The sequence below is a fragment of the Belonocnema kinseyi genome, chromosome 1 (genome assembly GCF_010883055.1).
Source record: "Belonocnema kinseyi isolate 2016_QV_RU_SX_M_011 chromosome 1, B_treatae_v1, whole genome shotgun sequence".
Classification (NCBI taxonomy): domain Eukaryota; kingdom Metazoa; phylum Arthropoda; class Insecta; order Hymenoptera; family Cynipidae; genus Belonocnema; species Belonocnema kinseyi.
In genome coordinates, this window is record NC_046657.1 from 12,408,404 (window position 1) to 12,428,883 (window position 20,480).

At 24.9% G+C, this 20,480-nt stretch overlaps 1 protein-coding gene across 1 annotated transcript in view; it reads left to right on the top strand.

Moving 5' to 3' along the window:
- LOC117176224 (transformation/transcription domain-associated protein) overlaps positions 1 to 17,022 on the top strand; it is a 65,941-nt gene extending 48,919 nt beyond the window's left edge. Inside the window, exons 4-6 of the mRNA XM_033366365.1 lie at positions 4,295 to 4,843; positions 8,404 to 8,617; positions 16,008 to 17,022. Of these exons, the coding sequence (XP_033222256.1) occupies positions 4,295 to 4,843; positions 8,404 to 8,617; positions 16,008 to 16,351 (1,107 nt within the window). The 3' untranslated portion in view covers positions 16,352 to 17,022. The remainder of the gene's footprint in view (positions 1 to 4,294; positions 4,844 to 8,403; positions 8,618 to 16,007) is intronic.
- Positions 17,023 to 20,480: the final 3,458 nt, after the last annotated feature.

Genomic DNA, 20,480 nt, shown 5'->3' on the forward strand with positions numbered 1-20,480 from the left:
TTACCTTTTTAATTTAAAATTCATGTATTTTCTATAAAATTCGTCTTCTTTTGTGAAAATGAATTTTCTATTCAACTTTTGGTTGAAACTTAATGTTTTAGTTTAAAACTCAACTATTTCGTTGAAAATTTGTATTTTTATATATGATAATGCAAATATTACGTTAAAAATTCATGTACTTTGTTTAAAAATCGTGTTTGTGGTAGAACATTTATCTTTTTGGTTGAAATAAAGACTACTTGGTTTAAAATTGAACTCTACTGAAAAATGTATTTTGTTGTTTAAAATTCATCTATTTTAGATGAAGATCCATCATTTTCAGTTGGAAATTCAATAGTTTGGTTAAAAAATTCCACTTTTTGGTTGAAAATCTGATCTTTTTTAGTTGAAATTTCAACTTTTTTGCTTAAAAATTCATTTTTTTTAATCGTCTTTGCAGATAATTATTCTTCCAGTTTGAAAATTAATCGTCTTGTTTGATCATTCAATTATTGCAATTGAATAATAATCATTTTAGTTGGAACATTTTCTTTTTGGTTGAAAATAAAAATACTTGGTTATAACTTCAATTAAATGTTTTAAAACTAGATCTTTTTTTGTGTGGAAACATAATTTTTTTAACTGAAAATTTAACTATTCCATTTTTGGCTGAAAACTGATTTTTCCTAGTTCAAAATTTAGCTATTTGCTATTTAATAATCAAAAAAGGATTTTCAACAAAACAGTTCAACTTTCAAACAAAGAGATGAGTTTGTAATTGAAATTTTTAATTGCCAACCAAAAATGCGTTAATAATAAAGAGGTTTAACTTTAACACCTAGCTATTTATTAAAGAATTTTTAACTAAAAAGTTGAATTTTTAAACAAAAACATTGATTTTCTCCTGAAAAAATATGACTTTAATAAAATTCAGAAAGTCTCAGCTTTCTCCATTTTCAACCAAAAAAGGTGAATTTTTTAACAAAAAGATTAATTGACTACCAAAAAGATTAATTTTCAACAAAATTCAAGAATTCTAAACAAAAATTTGAATTTTCAACTGAAAAAGATCAATTTTTAAACCAAAAGAATAATTTACTTCCAAAAAAGACGAATTTTGAATGCAATTTGCTAATTCTAAACCAAAAAGTTTAATTTTCGGCGAAAAAAGATGAATTTTTAAACAAAAAGATTCATTTACTAACAAAAAAAGACGAATTTTTTACAAAATTCAAGAATTCTGAACCAAAAAGTTTAATTTTCAACTAAAAAGATGAATTTTTAAACAAAAAGGTTAATTTATTACCAAAAAATACGAATTTGTAACAAAATTAAAGAATTCTAAACCAAAAAGTAGAATTTTCAACTGAAAAAGATGAATTTAAAAGAAAAGGTTAATTTACTGTCAAAAAATACGAATATTTAATGCAATTCTAGAATTCTTTGCAAAAAAGTCGAATTTTCAATTAGAAAAGATGCATTTACTATAAAAAACAATACGAATTTTTAATAAAATTCAAGGAATCTCAAATAAAAACTTGATTTTTTAAGAATGAATTTTTTTCTTTTTTTAAATACAGTAGTTCCACTTTAAAATCTATTTCTTAAATTTTGAACCAAAAGGATGAATTTTTAAACAGAACTATTAATTTATTACAAAAAAAAGATGAACTTTTAACAGAATTCAAAAATTATAAACCAAAAAGTTGATTTTTTAAGAAAAAATTTTTCTTTATTTTAAAGAATGTAGTTAAACTTTAAAACCTAGTTGTTAAATTTGAAAGCAAAAAGAGGAATTTTTAATAAAATTCAAAAATTCTCGATCCAAAAGTTTAATTTTCAACTAAAAAGGTGAATTTTTAAACAAAAAGATTAATTTAACCACAAAAGAAAACGATTTTAATGAAATTTAAGAATTCTAAACCAAAAAGTTGAATTTTCAACTCAAAAAAATTAATTTACTATAAAAAAGACGACTTTTTCATGAAATTGAAGAGTTATGAACCAAAAAGTTGATTTTTTAAAAAAGAATTTTTTTTCATTTAAAAGAAAGTAGTTCAACTTTAAAACCTAGTTGTTAAATTTCAAACCAAAAAGATGTTTTTTAACAGCAATATTAAATTGCTACCGAAAAAATGCATTTTCAATAAAATTCTAATATTGTTAATCCAAAAATTTAAGTTTCAACTGAAAAAGGTGAATTTTCAAACAAACAAAATTATTTACTATAAAAAAGCCGAATTTTTAATGAAATTTAAGAATTTTAAACCAGAAAGTTTAATTTTCAGCTAAAAAAGATGAATTTTTAAACAAAAAGATTAAATTAATACAAAAAAAACGAGTTTTCAACAGAATTCAAGAGTTCTAAACCAAAAAGTTGAATTTTCAACTAAAAAAATTGAAGTTTAAACAAAAAGATTAATTTACAAGAACAAAATACGAATTTGTAACAAAATCAAAGAATTATAAACCAAAAACTTGATCTTTTCAACTAATAAAGATGAATTTAAAAGAAAATATTAAATTCTTGTCAAAAAAGACGAATTTTTAATGAAATTCAAGAATTCTAAACCAAAAACTTGAAGTTTCAGCTAAAAGCGATGAATTTTTAAACCAAAAGATTAATTTATAACAACCAAAACGTTGAATGTTCAACTAAAAAAAACTATTTAGTATAAAAAGAAGACGAATTTGTAATGAAATTCAAGATATCTCAATTAAAAACTTGATTTTTTAAGAAAGAAATTTTGTTCAAAGATTTAAAAAAAAGTATTTCCACTTTAAAGCCTATTTGTTAAATTTTAAATCAGAAAGATGAATTTTTAAACAGCAAGACTAATTTACTCCAAAAAAAAAAGATGAATTTTCCACAGAATTAAAAAATTCTAAATCAAAAAGTTCTATTTTTAAGAAAGAATTTTTTAAGGGTATATCCCTATATAGGTCGCGAAAAATCGAAGAAAACTTTGGGAATTTTTTGTAACAAAACTACACAATGTTTCGATCTCAAATTTAGACTGATATTTATTGATGTTTCATTACATTAAAAAAAAATTATTTAATACAAAATGTTAATAAACAAATCCGCCATGACGCGCGAAAGTTGACATTTTTTTATTGTTTATGCAAATAAGTGGTTAAATAATAATTTTGCACAAAAGCAAAGAGAAGTATCGACTAGGCAATTGAATTATCTTTAAAATGGAATTTTTTTATCGACAAGTTGAAAATTCGCTGAGTTGTCGTGCCCATAAACTCGGAAAATCGGAAAAATCTGATTTCGAGATAAACGCGTTTAAATTTTGCAGTAGATAATGCCTACCTGCTCCGCGCGCTGAAGGGCGTTAGGGAAAATAGCCATATCAGCTAAACTGCTCAAAATTTCGGTCTAAAATTTTAACAGAGTACTCTTGAAATGTTATACTTTCGATTTGTACAATAAAAAAAATTGATTTTTTCATCAATCTATATAGGGATACCCCCTTAGGCCTCCAGTCCATGCACCAGAACGGCCGGATCTCGGAAAGGCCGGATCTCGGAAAGGCCGGAATGAGGCATTGACCAATCAGAAACGTTCCGCGGAAACCGTGACATTCTCGCGCCGAACTGAATCGAATTCAACCGAAGTGTTAGAAATTTTTAAGTTCGCGCCAAAAGGCGTTCCGTTCATTTCCAAATTAATTTTCCGGTTATTCTGGGTTACGGTCATTCCGGTTCATGTGTTTGACAACTTTGGAAATGAACGGAACGCCTTTTGGCCCGAAATTAAAAATTTCGAACACTTTGGCTGAATTAGGCTCAGTTCGGCGCAAGAATGACTGTCCGAGATCCGGCCGTTCTGGTGCATTAACTGAAGGCCTTAAAGAATCTAGTTCAATTTTAAAACTAAAAAGATTAATTTTTGCTAAAATTTAAAAAGCCTCAATCCAAAAGTTTAATTTTCAACTAAAAAGGGTGAATTTTTAAACAAAAAGTTGAATTTTCCACTGAAAAAGATTAATTTTCAAACAAAAAGATTAATTTACTACCAAAATGAGATGAATTTTTACCAAATTCAAGAATTATTAACGAAAAAGTTGAAGTTTCAACTAAAAACATTAATTCTTAAACAAAAAGATTAATTTTCGATCAAAAACATTTTACATCTGGAACGTTACTTTGTCTGTGACCCCCTCCCCCTCCCCTAGCCGTTACTAACCCTATATTTTTATACCCCCCCCCCCCTCCCTCTAAAATAGTACCGTAGTTTATAAACGATCCATAAGAATGATTTGAGGTCGATATGGCGCTTTATCTTGTTGATTTGATATGTCAGCACTCGCACTACTATGTGAGGATCGCACGGTTCATGCCAAGGGTGGAAGTTGTTCAGCGTCACAACACAGCAGCCAGAAGACTTCGGATTCGCGGACACAACGGTCGTCTCTATCCCTACCTGGTGGTAAACGACGCAGGACTGGGCGACGCACGACGAGAGGAGCGTGTCTTGCAACTGCTCAGGATGCTCAATCACTACCTGACAAGACAGAAGGAAACTTCCCGCCGATTTCTCCACTTCACGGTGCCACGGGTCGTGGCCGTTTCTCCCCAAATGCGGCTTGTGGAAGACAATCCTGCCTCGGTCTCACTCCTCGACATCTACAAAAAGGGCTGCACAAAGATGAGAATTGAGCACGATGCCCCGATCGCGAGATATTATGAGCGATTGGCGACTGTTCAGGCGAGAGGATCGCAGGCGAGTCATCAAGTGCTGCGGGATATTTTAAAGGAGGTGCAAACGACAATGGTCCCAAGGACATTGCTCAGGGATTGGGCGCTCAAGACTTTCCCGGCTGCGACAGACTATTGGACATTCAGGAAGATGGTGAGTGTCCTTATTATATTACTAGAAACACAATTTCACAAAGATTTCGTAAAAAATTTCATAAAAATTGCATAAAGATTGTAAAGATTTTAAATGATTTCAAATTTTTTCAGAATATTCAAAAGGATTTTGAAGATTTTGCAAAGATTTCGAACATTTCTGAAATGTTTTAAAACATTGCACAAAAGTGTTGAGCAATTTCAAAAGTTTTCAATAAATTTAAGATTTCAAAAAATTTCAAACGGAACTCAAAAGATTTCACAAAGATTACAAATATTTTAATGATTTCTAATGAATACAAAAGATTTCGCAAATATTTCAAAGATTTCATAAAAATTTAATAAAGAGTTCAAACAATTGTAACGATTTTAAACGATTTCAAATTTTTTCAGAATATTCAAAAGGATTTTGAAGATTTTGCAAAGATTTCGAACATTTCTCAAATGTTTTAAAACATTGCACAAAAGTGTTGAGCAATTTCAAAAGGTTTCAATAAATTTGAGATTTCGAAAGGAGCTCAAAATATTTCACAAAGAAGTATTAAATAAAGATTTCATCAAGAGTTTAAAACATTTCACAAAGATTTGTAAAGATTTCAAAGATTTTTCCAAGATTTCAACAGATTTCATAAAGATTTAAAAGATTTCATACACAATTTATAAAGATTTCAAATATTTCCCAAATATTTCAAAACATCGCTTAAAGATTTCAGGCATTTCAAACATTTTACCAAGATTTCACAAAGATTGCAAATATTTTAATGTATTCTAAGGAATACAAAATATTTCACAAATATTTGAAAGATTTCATAAAAATTTTAAAAAGATTTCAAATTTAAATCAGATTTCAAAGATTTTAAATGATTTCTAATTAGTTTAGAAGATTTAAAAGAATTTCAAAGATTGCGAACATTTATCAAATATTTTGAAACATTGCACAACAATGTTGAGCAATTTCAAAAGGTTTCAATAAACTTGAGATTTCAAAAAATTTCAAAAGGAACTCAAAAGATTTCACAAAGATTACAAATATTTTAATGATTTCTAATGAATACAAAAGATTTCGCAAATATTTCAAAGATTTCATAAAAATTTAATAAAGAGTTCAAACAATTTTAACGATTTTAAACGATTTCAAATTTTTTCAGAAGATTCAAAAGAATTTCAAAGACTTTGCAAAGATTTCGAACATTTCTCAAATGTTTTAAAACATTGGACAAAAGTGTTGAGCAATTTCAAAAGGTTTCCATAAATTTGAGATTTCGAAAGGAACTCAAAATATTTCACAAAGAAGTATTAAATAAAGATTTCATCAAGAGTTTAAAACATTTCACAAAGATTTGTAAAGATTTCAAATTTAAACCAGATTTCAAAGATTCAATAAACTTGAGATCTCAAAAGATTTCAAAAGGAATTCGAAAATATTTCACAAAAATTTCATACAAATTCATAAAAATTCATAAAAATTTTCAAATTTGTTTAGAAGATTTCAAAGATTTTACAAAGACTTAAAATTAATACAAAAAATTTCACGAAGGTTTCATAAAAATTTAATAAAGATTTCCAACAATTTTAAACGATTTCAAATTTGGTTAAAAGATTTTAAATGATTTCAAAGATTTTACAAAGATTTCGAACATTTCTCAAATATTTTAAAACATTTCACAACAATTTTGAGCAATTTCAAAAGGTTTCAATAAACTTGAGATCTCAAAAGATTTCAAAAGGAATTCAAAATATTTCACAAAAATTTCATAAAAATTCATAAAAATTTTTTTATTTGTTTAGAAGATTTCAAAGGATTTCAAAGATTTTACAAAGATTTCGAACATTTCTCAAATATTTTAAAACATTGCATAAATATTTCAAGCAATTTCAAAAGGTTTCAATAAATTTGAGATTATAATAATTTCAAAAGGAACTCGAAAGATTGTACAAAGAAATATTAAAGAAAGATTTCATCAAGAGTTTAAAAGATCTCTCAAAGTTTATAAATATTTTAATGGTTTCAAATGAATACAAAAGATTTCACAAAGATTTCATAAAAATTTCATAAAGATTTCAAACATTCCCTAAATATTTCAAAAAATGGCTTAAAAATTTGAGGTATTTCAAATTTTTAACCAAGATTTCGCAAAGATTACCAATATTTTAATAATTTCTAATGAATACAAAAGATTTCACAAATATTTCAAAGATTTCATAAAAATTTTAGCAAGATTTCAAATTTAAGGCTATTAAAAAGGGTACAGTCCACCAAATTTCAAAGATTTTAAATGATTTCAAATTTGTCTAGAAGATTTCAAGGGATTTCAAAGATTGCGAGCATTTATCAAATGTTTTAAAACATTGCATAAAAATTTTAAGCAATTTCAAAAGGTTTCAATAAATTTGAGATTTCAATTATTTCCCAAGGAACTCAAAAAGATTTCACAAAGATTTGTAAAGATTTCAAAGATTTTACCAAGATTTCACTAAGATTTCATTCAAATTTTATAAAGATTTCAAACATTTCCCAAATATTTCAAAAAATTACTTAAAAATTTTGATAAGATTTCAACAGATTTCAAAGATTTCATATAAATGTAAAAAGATTTCAAATTCAAAGATGTCAAAAATAGTACAGTATACCAGATTTCAAAGATTTCAAACAATTTGAACGATTTTAAATTATTTTAAATTTGTTTAGAAGATTCAAACGGATTTCAAAGATTTCAAAAAAGAAATATGAAAGAAAGATTTCATCAAGATTTTAAAAGATTTCTCAAAGATTACAAATATTTTAATAATTTCAAATGAATACAAAAGATTTCAAACAAATTTAAAAGGCTTAATACAAATTTTATAAAGATTTCAAACATTTCTCAAATATTTCAAAAACTTGCTTAAAGATTTCAGGTATTTCAAATATTTTACCAAGATTTAAAAAGATTTCACAAAGATTTCAAATTTAAAGATATCAAAAAGGATACAGTCCACCAGATTTCAAAGATTTCAAATTATTTCTAATTTGTTTAGAAGATTAAAAAAGGATTTCGAACATTTGTCAAATATTTTAAATCATTGCATAAAAATTTAAGCAATTTCAAAAGGTTTCAATAAATTTGAGATTTAAAAATATTTCAAAAGGAACTCAAAATATTTCACAAAGAAATATTAAATAAAGATTCCATCAAGAGCTTAAAACCTTTCACAAAGATTTCTAAAATTTTATCAAGATTTCAAACATTTCCCAACTATTTAAAAAAATTGCTTAAAGATTTCAGGTATTTCAAATATTTTACCAAGATTTCACAAAGATGAAAAATATTTTAATGATTTCTGATGAATACAAAATATTTCACAAATATTTCAAAGATTTCATAAAAATTTTATAAATATTTCAAATTTAAAGATATCAAAAAGGGCATAATCGATCAAATTTTAAAGATTTTAAATTATTTCAAATTTGTTTAGAAAATTTCAAAGATTTTACAAAGATTCTAAACATTTCCCAAATATTTCAAAACAAATCAAATCTGAAATATGGAGATATTTTTTAATTTTCGATTTCTCTTGCAGTTCACTTTGCAGCTCTCTCTGGCTTGCTTCGCCGAATATGTTCTGCATCTGACGAGGCTCAATCCGGACATGGTGTATGTACATCAAGATTCTGGATTGATCAATGTTGCGTACTTCAAGTTTGACGTGGACGATACCACTGGGGATTTGGATGCGAACAGGCCCGTTCCTTTCAGATTGACACCCAACATTCTGGAATTCCTGACGAGCACTGGTGAGTTGAAAGAGAATAAATGAAGTAGTAATGAATTAATGGCAAGAGTCGCGCCACTTACTTGGAACTATTGGCTGGCAGTTTCAAACTTTAATAGAAAATTAATCATTTCCATTCGAAATTGGATAACTTTTAGATCAAATTAAGAAAATATATTTAGTTTAAATCAAAATTGAAATTCCTCTTTAGTGTAAACAATTTAAACCCTAAAAACCAAAGATGACCATATTTGGACAAGTACTGATGCTAATACTTCCGTTCGAAAAAAAAAAATAATAATAATCATGAAGAAAGAGGGAAACTTTTTTTTTTCTTAATCAGATGTATCTATCTACAAATTGAAGACGTTTTATTTTCAATGTGTAGATTGCAAAAAAATTCAGTACAGAAAATTCTAAGCTAAACTTTTAAAAATTTTAACTTGCATATACAATTTTCAAAGTTTTTAAAGTTACCAGGATGTCTAGCGACCTTGAAAACCTGAAATTCTCCTTGATTTTTTTTAAACCCTGAAAATCTGGAAATCTTTTTAAATTCTTCAGGAGAATCTTGATTTTGTTTTTGCTTTTAAAAGAGTTTTTTTTACTAAAATACGAAGAGTAATTTAAATCTTGTAGTCTTTTGATAGGAAAATCCTGTTACTATTGAATGTGTTATTTATCAAAATAAAATTTATCTTTTGTTCATTACAGATTGAATAAAGAGATTTCAAGGCACTTTTTTTTGTAGACTTTATTCATTATTTGATAGATTAAAGTAAACAGATTTTAATGTTGTGAATAAATCAATAAGTTTTTTTTTCATTTTTCTCCGCTAATTTAGAATGCTGTAAAGTACCAATTTTCTTTGTGATATTTACCTTATATAAATTCGAAAATTTCGAATGATTTCAAAAGTTTGTAAAATATTTTAGAAGATTTACAAAGATTTCACAAAGATTAAAAAAAGATTTTACAAATATTTGAAAAGATTTCCAAAAATTCAAAAGAAGCGTGTACATTAGATTTAAAAGAATTCACCCAAAATTTTTTAACATTTCACAAAGGTTTTAAAATTTTTACAAAATTTGGAGGATTTTAAAGATTTCTATGATTTCAAAGATTTTAAACTATTTGACAATTTTCTTAGAAGATTTCAAACAATTTCACAAAGATGTCAAATGTTTCAATGATTTCTAATTAATATAAAAAATTTCACAAAGATGTCATATTTCATAAAGCTTTTAAAGGAAAGCAAGAATTTCAAAGATTTAAAAAGTGTATAGTGTACCAGATTTCAAAACATTTAGAGGATTTTAAACAATTTCAAATTTTTGTAGAATGTATCAAAAGTTTTCACAAAGATTTCTAATGTTTCAATGATTTCAAAATCATAGAAAAGATATCAGAAAGATTTCACAAATATTTCAAAGAATTGAAGAATTTCAAAAATTACCAGAATTATACCAGGCTTCAAAGATTTTTAAAACAATTCAAAAGGTTTCAACAAATTTGAGAAGATTTCCAAATATACCAAATATTTTAAACGAACGCAAAGAACTTCACCAGAAAAGATTAAAGAAATGTTTAACAAATAATTCAAATATTTCAAAAGATTAAAAAAAATTTCACAACAATTTAAGATATTTCATAAAAATGTCTTAAAGAATTCAAAAGAATGCTAGAATTTCATATATTTCAAAAAGGGTACAATACAAAAAATATCAAAGATTTCAAATTTTTGCAAAGATTTGAAAGAATTTCCAATTTTTTAAAGAAGATTTCACAAAAATTTTAAATATTTTCCGAAAGATTTCTCGAAGATGCAAACGGTTTCAGAAAGATTGTATAAGTATGTCAAAGATTTCATACAAATTTCTTGAAGAATTCAAAAAAATACTAGAATTTCAAAGATTTTAAACAATTTCAACTATTTTCAGAAGATTTAAAAATATTTCCAAGTTTTTACGTAGATTTTGTACATTTTACAAAGATTTTAAATTTTTCAAAAGATTTTAAGGTTTTAAAAAGGATATAGTAAACTGGATTTCTAAAATTTCAGAACATTTAAAAGATTTTACACAATTTCAAGATTCGTTAAAAGATTTCAGAAAGATTAAAACTATTTTAATGATTTCGAATGAAAGCAAAAGATTTCAGAATCTTTCAGAATTCGAAAATTTCATAAAGATTTTAAATATTCCAGTGATTTCAAATAAATATAAAAGATGTAGGACAGATTCCACAAGTATTTCAAAGAATTCATAAGAGTTTCAAAAGATTTCAAAATTTTTTTTTAAGATTTCAAAGATTAAAAAAAATGTCCAAGGCTTTAAACTATTCCAAAAGGTTTTACTAAATTTGAGGAAAGATTAATGAAAGATTTCACTAATATTTCAAAATATTACTAAAAATTTTACAAATATTTCAAGGAAATCCAGGATTTCAAAGACTTTACAAATATTCTAAACTATTCCCAGCGATTTTTCAAAGTCTTTGTTTTGGAAATTTTCGAAAATAGTTAACGGATTTCAAACACCTAATAAGGGTTTAAGGATTTTTAAAAGGCGTTTAGATGATATTTCTAAGATTTCACAAAGATTTTAAAACTTCCTAAAGATTTCAAGGATTTTAAATATTTTAAAATGGGTACATTACACCAGTTTCCAAAGATTCCAAAAAATTTCAACGATTTTAAATGGTTTCAAAATGTTTAGAAGATTATCAAATATTTTACAAAGATTCCAAATATTTCAATTATTTTAAATAAATGTAAAAGATTTTGGAACATTTTCACAAATATTTCAAAGAATTCATAAGGATTTCAGAAGCTTTCAAGGATTTCAAGAATTTCAATAATTTCAACGATTTCAAAAACGGTATGCATATTAAAAAGATTTCCACGATTTCAAAACATTTCACAAAGATTTCAAGGACTTTATAAGATTTCACAAACATTTCAAATAATTTAATGATTTCAAATGAATACATAACATTTCACATATATTTTTAATATTTCGTAAAGATTTAAAATTAAAAAGAATTTTAACAATTTTGAACGAGCTCTAACGTTTGTACAAACATAAATTAAAGAAAGGTTTTACAAAGTATTTCAAATATTTTTATGATTTCAAATGAATACAAAACATTTCAAAAATATTTCAAATAATTCATGAAGATTTAAAATTAAAAATAATTTAAAAAATGCACAGTAACCCAAATTTCAGAGGTTTAAAAAAATGTTAACGGCTTTAAAATATTTCAAATTTGGTTAGAAGATTTCAAAAGATTTCATAAAGCCTTCAAAGATTTGCAAAGTTCAGAACATTTCAAATATTCGGAATGATTAAAAATTTTTTTACAATATTTCACAAAAATGTCAAATATTTTAATGATTTTAAATGACTAAAAGAAATTTTAGAAAGATTTCACAAATAATTCAAAGAATTTATAAGGATTTCAAAAGATTTTCAGAATTTAGAAAATTAAAAAAATTTTAAACGAGCTCAAAAGTTTTCACAAACAAAAATTAAAGAAAGATTTCACAAATATTTTAAAGATTTCATTAAGATTTTAAAAAATGTCACAAATATTTCAAGTATTTCTAAAATTTTGCAAAAATTTTAAATGGTTTTACAAAGATTTCATGGATTTTATAAGATTTCACAAACATTTCAAATATTTTAATGATTTCCAATGAATATAAAACATTTTACAAATCTTTCAAAAATTTCATAAAAGTTTCATTAAGATTAAAAAAAATTTCAAAGATTTCAAAGATTTTGCAAAAAATTTAAAAAGGTTTCACAAATATTTCAAGGATTTTATAAGATATTACAAACATTTCAAATATTTTTATGATTTCAAATGAATATAAAAATTTTACAAATCTTTCAAATATTTCATGAAGATTTAAAACTAAAAAGATTTGAAAAAGAGCACAGTGCACCAGATTCCAAAAAATTGTAAAAATCTTAAACGATTTGAAATTTGGTTAAAAGATTTCGCAAATATTTCAAATGAATGTTTCAAAAATATTTTGAAAATATTTTAAAAATTTCGTCAAAATTTCATAGATTTTTTGTTTTTTTGAAAATTCAAAATATTTCACAGAAGTTTCAAATATTCAAGTGATTACAAAACATTTCAAAGATTTTAAATTATTTCCAAATTTTTTAGGTTATTTCAGAAGTTTTCACAACGATTTCAAATGTTTCAATGATTTCAAACGAATACAAAATATTTCAGAAAAATTTAATAAATATTTCAAAGAATCCAGGATCTCAAAACATTTTAAGAATTTCAAAGATTTCAAAAAGGGCGCAGCACGTCAAAATACAAAATATTTCTATGATTTTAAATAAGGATTTCGAAAGATTTCCAGAATTTAGAAAATTTAAAAATATTTCTAACAAACTGAAAATTTTTCACAAACAAAAATTAAAGAAAGGTTAAACAAATATTTCAAAAAATTTCGGACCGTGGAAAAGACCCTCAGGGTGGCCGCTGAACCAGAAAATGACAGGGAATTTATATTTTGACCGGGAATTTTACAAAATTTCTAGAATAAAAATTGAGTCCAACTTTGATTTCAACCGTTTTTTAAATAATTTTTTAAATTGTGATTTTGATCAATTATGATATCATTCTGTATAGAATGCCGAATTGAGAAATCTTTTACTTGTAAAATATTATATTTTTAATTTTTAAGTATATATTTTAATTGAAAGAATTGCAAAATGCAATTTTGAAGGATTAAACGATTGAAAATTAGAAGTGATGAAATCGTTTAAAATCCAGATTTTACCGTTAACAATTTAAATTTTTAAATTAGAAAGTCTCATTAGTTAAACAAATTTAAATGCTCGATTGAAAATTTATTAACTATGTTCAATTCTAAAACACTTTAAAAATAATGAATTTATAATCAAAGGCTTTTATGAAATTTAAAATATTATTTCATTCTAAAATATTCCGTTTTTAAACCATTCTATTAAAAAAAAGTTTAATTAAGAAAAAGAAAAAGTTAATTTAAAGTAAGTAATTATAAACTAAATATTCCAAACTAATCAAGAAAACTAAGCTTCGAACGTTGTAATTTTAATATTTAACAAAAAATTGAGAAGCTTTTTACATTTTTTTAATTTTGAAAAGCTTCAAAAGAACAAATAACATTTCCTAAAAAAACTGAAAATGAATTTTTATTTCAAAAAACTAATTTTGAGAGAATATTCAAAAAGATTGAGAAAGTTTTACAAAATTATCAAACATGAATATGAAAGATATTATGAAGTTTTTTTTTTAATTTTGCAGAATTAAAAAAAAAAGTTTTTGGAAAAATTCGAATTATTTCAAAAGGTGTTTAGAATTTCTGAAAGCATTAAAAAACAATGAAATTTTTTTTTTTTAATGTCAAACAACATGTAAAATTATGATTCAAGAAGTGTACAGTTTATAAGCAAGTTTAATTTTTAATGTTTCTAGCTTAAAATTGCTTAAAATAATATAGTTCTGAAATTTTTGAAATGCATTGATTAATTCTTTAATTAAGAGCATTGAGAATAGAGTTCTTAAATTCCCGAGGATTTAAGTTCAGGTTATATAACCGAGAATATGACAGAATTTATGATTTTTAACAACATTTTTATTGTTGACGTTATGTCAACGGTTCAAAGATGATCTTTGAACGATTGAATATAAATTATTTTCTAGCTTTGTCATATTCTGGAATTCAAAAAATGCAAAACAGTAGTTTATTAATTAATTAACACTGTTTTTTGTTGAAACTCTAACCGCAAAATTCATTTGCCTCACATTACTTAATAAATACTAGCATTAAATAATCCTCTCACGGAACAGCGTTAAAACACAAGTTTTCCAAATGGTAATATATTGAATTAAAAGCGTTTCAAGTTGTATACCTTTAGATTAAATTTTGAAAATGTGTTAACTTTATTGGAAAAGATTTAAAATTGTATCATTTCTGATTCAGCGTTTTCAAGATTCGCAACTTTCTTCTGAAGATCATCTTTTTACTTATAAATTTTATTATTTAGTTGAAAATTTAATAATTTTCTTTGAAAGATATCTAATTTGGTTTCAAATTTTTTACTATTCTTATTTTCGTGTTAGAAAGTAAAGTGAAAACTTCTTCAGATGAAAATACAACAATTTTATAAAAATGCGACTGTTTGGTTGCAAATTAAACTATTTTTAAAAGATTTTTAAACATTTTCTTATTTGATTATTCCTTATAAAATTTACTTTTGTTTGAAATTTATGTTTTGGTGTTGAAAAGTGAACGAAAATCTTTTCTGATTTAAAGTTCCAATTGCCAAGAAATTTGCCATTTTTGATTACAAATTCATCTGTTCTAATGCCAAATTTAATTTTTCTGGGATAAAAATGGAACTATTTGGTAGAGAATTCAACAATTTTCTTAAAAAGTTATCCTTTTTGGTTAAAAATTCGTCTTTTTGGATTGAAAATTCAATTTTTTTCGTAGAAACTTATTTCTTGTTTGAAAATTCATATTTTGATCGTGAAAAGTCAACTAAAATCTTTCGAAAAAGAAAATTCAACTTTTTGTGTTGAAAATGTATCTTTTTGATTTAAAACTTCATCTGTTTCGAGAAGAAATTTCATTCTTTTTTAAAAATAAAAATGCGAGCTTTTGATTAAAATTACTCTTCTTTGCTTGAGTATTCAATTAATTTGTTTTCAAGATTTGGTTGAATCACTTTTTTCAGAAATTACTTTTTTGTTAAAGACTTATATTTTTAGTTGAAAATTCATCTCTTTGGTTAAAAGTTTAATTATTTTGTTGAAAAGAAATATTTTTTTTAAACAGAAAATGTACCTTTTCCATTTTTTTGAAGATTGATCTTTTTTAGTTGAAAATTCGCCTTCTTTGGTAAAAATATAATTTTTTAGTTTGATATTTCATTTTTGTTGGGTAAACATGCATCAGTTTTGTGGAAAATTAATTTCCTGTTGAAAAGTTATATTTTATTTCTGGCTTGAAGGTACAATAATTTAAGGTAAACTTTGATTTATTTTTTGAGTGAAAACTCATTGATAGAAAATGCAATTTTCTATCAATGAAAATAAATGCTTAAATTCTCAGTGAATTTATTCCTCGGTTATATTCTCGGTAATGTTCTCATTCTCATTACCTTTCTCTAATTAATATAACCGGCTCAGAACTCTAATTGAGAATGACAATTGGCTTTATAGTTTAAATATTTTCATTTCATTGAGCGTGAAAAATGTTTGTGACATCGGGGGAAAAAGCGGAAAATGGCCGTAAATTTTTTTCTTTGATTGAAACGGCCACCCCGGAACCCTGGACTCTGTTCCTAGGAATAGCTGGATATCGTGTGAAAATCTTTTCCAATTTTTCTTTTTCGAAGGTGTCTCCGGTCCCCTGACAGCCTGCGCGATTGCAACTGCCAGATGTTTGGTGCAACCATCGTTCAAAGTGCACGCCATCTTGCGTGCAATTCTTCGGGACGAAGTGATTGCCGATCACAATAAAAAGCAAGATGACACTGACAATGCTTCCCAGACACCAGCGGACATGAAGGGAGAAGTTTTGATATCAATGGTCACTCGTGCCGTCACGGCTATCATCTCAAGACTGAATTCACTAGCCAATTTCGACGGAACCGACAGCAAAGTCAGCACTCTTGTCGCCGCTGCAAATAGCCACGACAATCTCTGCCGAATGGATCCTTCCTGGCATCCGTGGTTGTAAATTTCACGATCTTTGACGCAACATCGATCAGGACAAAATATTCGATAATTAGGGTAATCGATTAAATATCGATATTTCGATTTTCGATTGGTGAGAGATATTATAAATTCCGATATTTCATATCGAATATGGAATGACAATATTAATCGATAATTACTCTGTCGAATGCATGAAAGTAGATAAACAGTTAGTGAGGGGAATCCCATATTTTATTTCGATATATCGGTAATCATGTATTTAAATTCGATATATATCGATTGATCGGTTAAAAAAAAAACAACTCGCGGTATATCGATATTGCATCAGTAATTTCGTAAAATCTAGACTCTAGACTAGATATCTCTAAATAATGAAGTCTAATTAATTATATATTTACAAAATTTTCTTATAACTGTACATTGATGACGTATTTTCGCAGTTTCCAGTTTGGTTTATTGTACACACAAAATGAAGAAGTTATTTGGATGCGCAGGAACTGTATATAATTGAGTAATGCTCTGAATCTTGAATCAGGGAAATACGATTAAGAAAAAAAAAAAGTTATTAGAGGTGGAGAATGTAATTTGCAATTTGTTGCGACTATCAAGGATTTTTATTTATAAATCTTATTTTTATGAATTGTAGGATCGATAAGACGGCAGTATCATAAATAGACGTTTTTTCTATAAAAACTTTTTCATTTATTTACCTCGTATTTGAAATGGTGAGAAAAAGGAAGTTATATTTAAGTGTATAGATTGAAATGTTCGCAATATATTGAATTCAATTTAAAACGTTTTAAAATCCTATTGATTTCAAGGGAAAATATTGCGTTTTCAAGAAAAAATAAAGATTTATTTTCTACCGAAAACGGCGAATTTTTAACAAAATAATTGAATTTTAAATAAAACAAGTTAGATTTTCAACCGAAGAGAACAATTTTTAATTAAAATCACTCAACCAAAAAATGAAATTTTTAATATAGTTCATCTTGTAGCTAACAAGTTGAATTTCAAACCAAATAAGACAAAATCTCACCGAAAAATGCAATAGTTTATATATATATATATATATATAAAGAAAATTATTTTTATTTTCAATTAAAAACAGATGAATTCAACTGAAGAAGATGATTTTTCAACAAAATAATTACATTTTAAACCAAAAAAATAAACTTTTAACTTATATGAAATGAATCCTTAATTTTAATAATTAAATTTTCAGTAAAAAATTTTTTTTAACAACAAAACCAGGGTAGCCGCTGGACCGCAAAACCGGGAATTTTTTGAGACCGGGAAATGACAGTGTATTTGTTTTTACCGGGAAGTTTACAAATTTGTAGAAGAAAAATCTGTCCACGTTCGATTTTAATCGTTTTAAAATAATTATTGGAATTGTTATGTTTTTCGATTATCCTATTATTTAGCTTACAATGCGTAATTAAAAATTTTCCATTTAAAATTTTTATTTCTAAGGTTACGTTTTTAATTTTAATAGTTTTCAAATGCTTTCTTAAAGGCTTGAACAAATAAAAAATAAAAGCCTTTGACGTTGAAAATTTTGAATAAAAAACATTTTTATTTAATAAATAAATTTTTTTAAATTTATCTGTACCTTAAATAATAAAAAGTGAATAAAAACGATTTGACAAAACGATTTTAAACCAGTTCGAAATTTAAGAATTTTCAGATTTTAACGTTAAAACTTAAACGGTTACAATTTGAAAGTCTTAGTCATTAAAAAAATGTTAAGGTGTGACTGAAAGTTTATAAACTATTTTCAACTTGAAATTTTTGATTAAGAAAAGGATGAATTATTTAATATTTAGCAATATTTGAATTTTTATTTCAGACAAGTAAATTGAAACCAAATATTTAAAACTAAATAATCTTTAACTGAATTGTTTCATATAGAAAACTTGGAATCGTTAAAATTTTGAAGAGCCTTTAAACTTCGAACGTTACAATTTTAATTGTTGTATTTGAAAAATGCTCAATTTGTAAGTGACATTTAAAAATTTTTTATGTATAATTTACAAATGAACATTTGTAGAAAAAATTTAAGTAATTTTAAGAGATATTTAAGAGTTTTAAAAATAGTCAAAATTATCATGCAAATTTTAGAAAGTTTTCTTAAAATCTTCTAGAATCTTTTTTGAAAATTTTGTTTAAATCATTGAAAAACTTTTGAAATATTCTCTTAAAATAATTTTTCAAAATAAAAAAGTTATTTTTCATTTTCCTAGGAATCTTAAGAAGATGTTTTTATTCTTTTGAAGCCTTTCACAATTCTTGAAGAAACTAATTTTGTTGTTTAAAATCTGCGAAAATCTACATTTTGTTTTATATAAAGCTATCATTTCAAGTTTTAAATTAAGTTTGAATCTTTTCAAAACTTCTACATATCTCTTAAAATTACTAAAATTTCGCCTACAAGTAATAAATGTTCAATTGTCATTTATATATCCAAATTGTAAAGAAATTTTCTAAAATTTGCAGGATTTTCTGAAAATTGTAGAAAAAATTCAATTCATTTTGACAGATATTTGGAAGTTTTGAAAAAATTTCCAAAATAATTTTGAATTTAAAACCAATATAAAACAACTTCTAGATTTCTCAAGATTTTGAAATAAAATTTTGAAGCTTTCAAAGGATGTTTAAACTATTTACAAATAAAATAATTGAATTTCTAATTTAAGAAGTGTTCAGTTAAAATTTTTCCAATTTTTCAATATTTGATGTTTCTAGCTTAAAATTCCTTAAAATGATATAATTTTGAAAATACTAAAGTTCATTGATTGATTTTCTAATGCAGATCGTTGAAAGTGATAACCTGAATTAATAATTTTTATATTGAAAAATGTTTGTACCTTCAATTTTATACGGTTAAATTATTGAGCATTTGAATTCAAAATTTCTTCAATAAAAACTTTTAAATTTCAATTTTAAAATTTCAAACCGGGAAATGACCGGGAATTTATTTCGTCGATTAAAACGGCCACTCTGAGAAAGAATTTTTAAAACAATCTAGTGGAATTTTTAAGCAAAAAATACGAATTCTTAAGGAAAAATATAATTGTTGATATTTCAACCGAAAATATTTGGATTTTAAATTAGGAAGAGTTTAATTTATCTCAAAAAATGCATTAATTCACAATAAATAGTTGCATTTTTAACCAAAAAAGATGAATTTTTAAATAAAACAAATATTATGTTCTAAAAAGTAAATAATTTTTTAACAAATTGTGGAGTTTTTAAGTAAAAACATGATATTTCTAGAGAACAGTTGGATTTTCAATAGAAAAAAGTCAACTTTTCTACTAAACAGTCAAATTTTATATTTTAAAGAACGACTTTTCAACATGATAATTACATTTTTAATTAAATAACTAAACTTTCAAAATATATTATGAATATTCGAGTGGTAAAATTCAATTTTCAATAAAAAAAGTAATCTATAACAAACAAAAAAAAACGAATTTTTAAACATAATAGTTACATATTCAGTCAAATAGTTGTATTTTTAACAAACAAATAAAATTTCTACCAAAAGAGATGAATTTTCAATATAAAATTTTTTACATTTTCAACCGAATAGTTATATTTTTGACCAAAAAAAGATTTAAATTCTGCGAAAAAGAGATAAATTTCTCAATAAAAAAGATTTCTGTTTCTAGAAAGTAAACAAATGTCTACCAAATTGTTGAACTTTAACGTGAAAAAGACGAATGTTTTACAAAAAAGTTCATTTTCAACCAAATAGTCGAATTTTCTACAAAATAGTCCAATTTTCAAGCCAAAAAATTACTATTTAACAGAACAGTTGGATTTTTAACAACAAGGATAGCTTTTCAATAAAATTACTACATTTTTAGTAAAAAAATAATTTATAAAAAGCCAGCAAAAACTAATCTTCAAACAGAATATTTTGTTTTCAACCAAATATTTTTATTTTTGAACCTAGAGTTCTGCCAAAAGAGTTGAATTTGCTAAGAAGAAAGATTTGTTGTTCTAGAAAGTAAATAAATTTCTATCAAATTATTGAGTTTTCAAAGTAAAAGAACGATATTTTTACAGAGCAGTTGAATTTTAAATTAAAAAATTAATTTTAAACGAATTATTTGAACTTTTCACCAAAATAGTGCAATTTT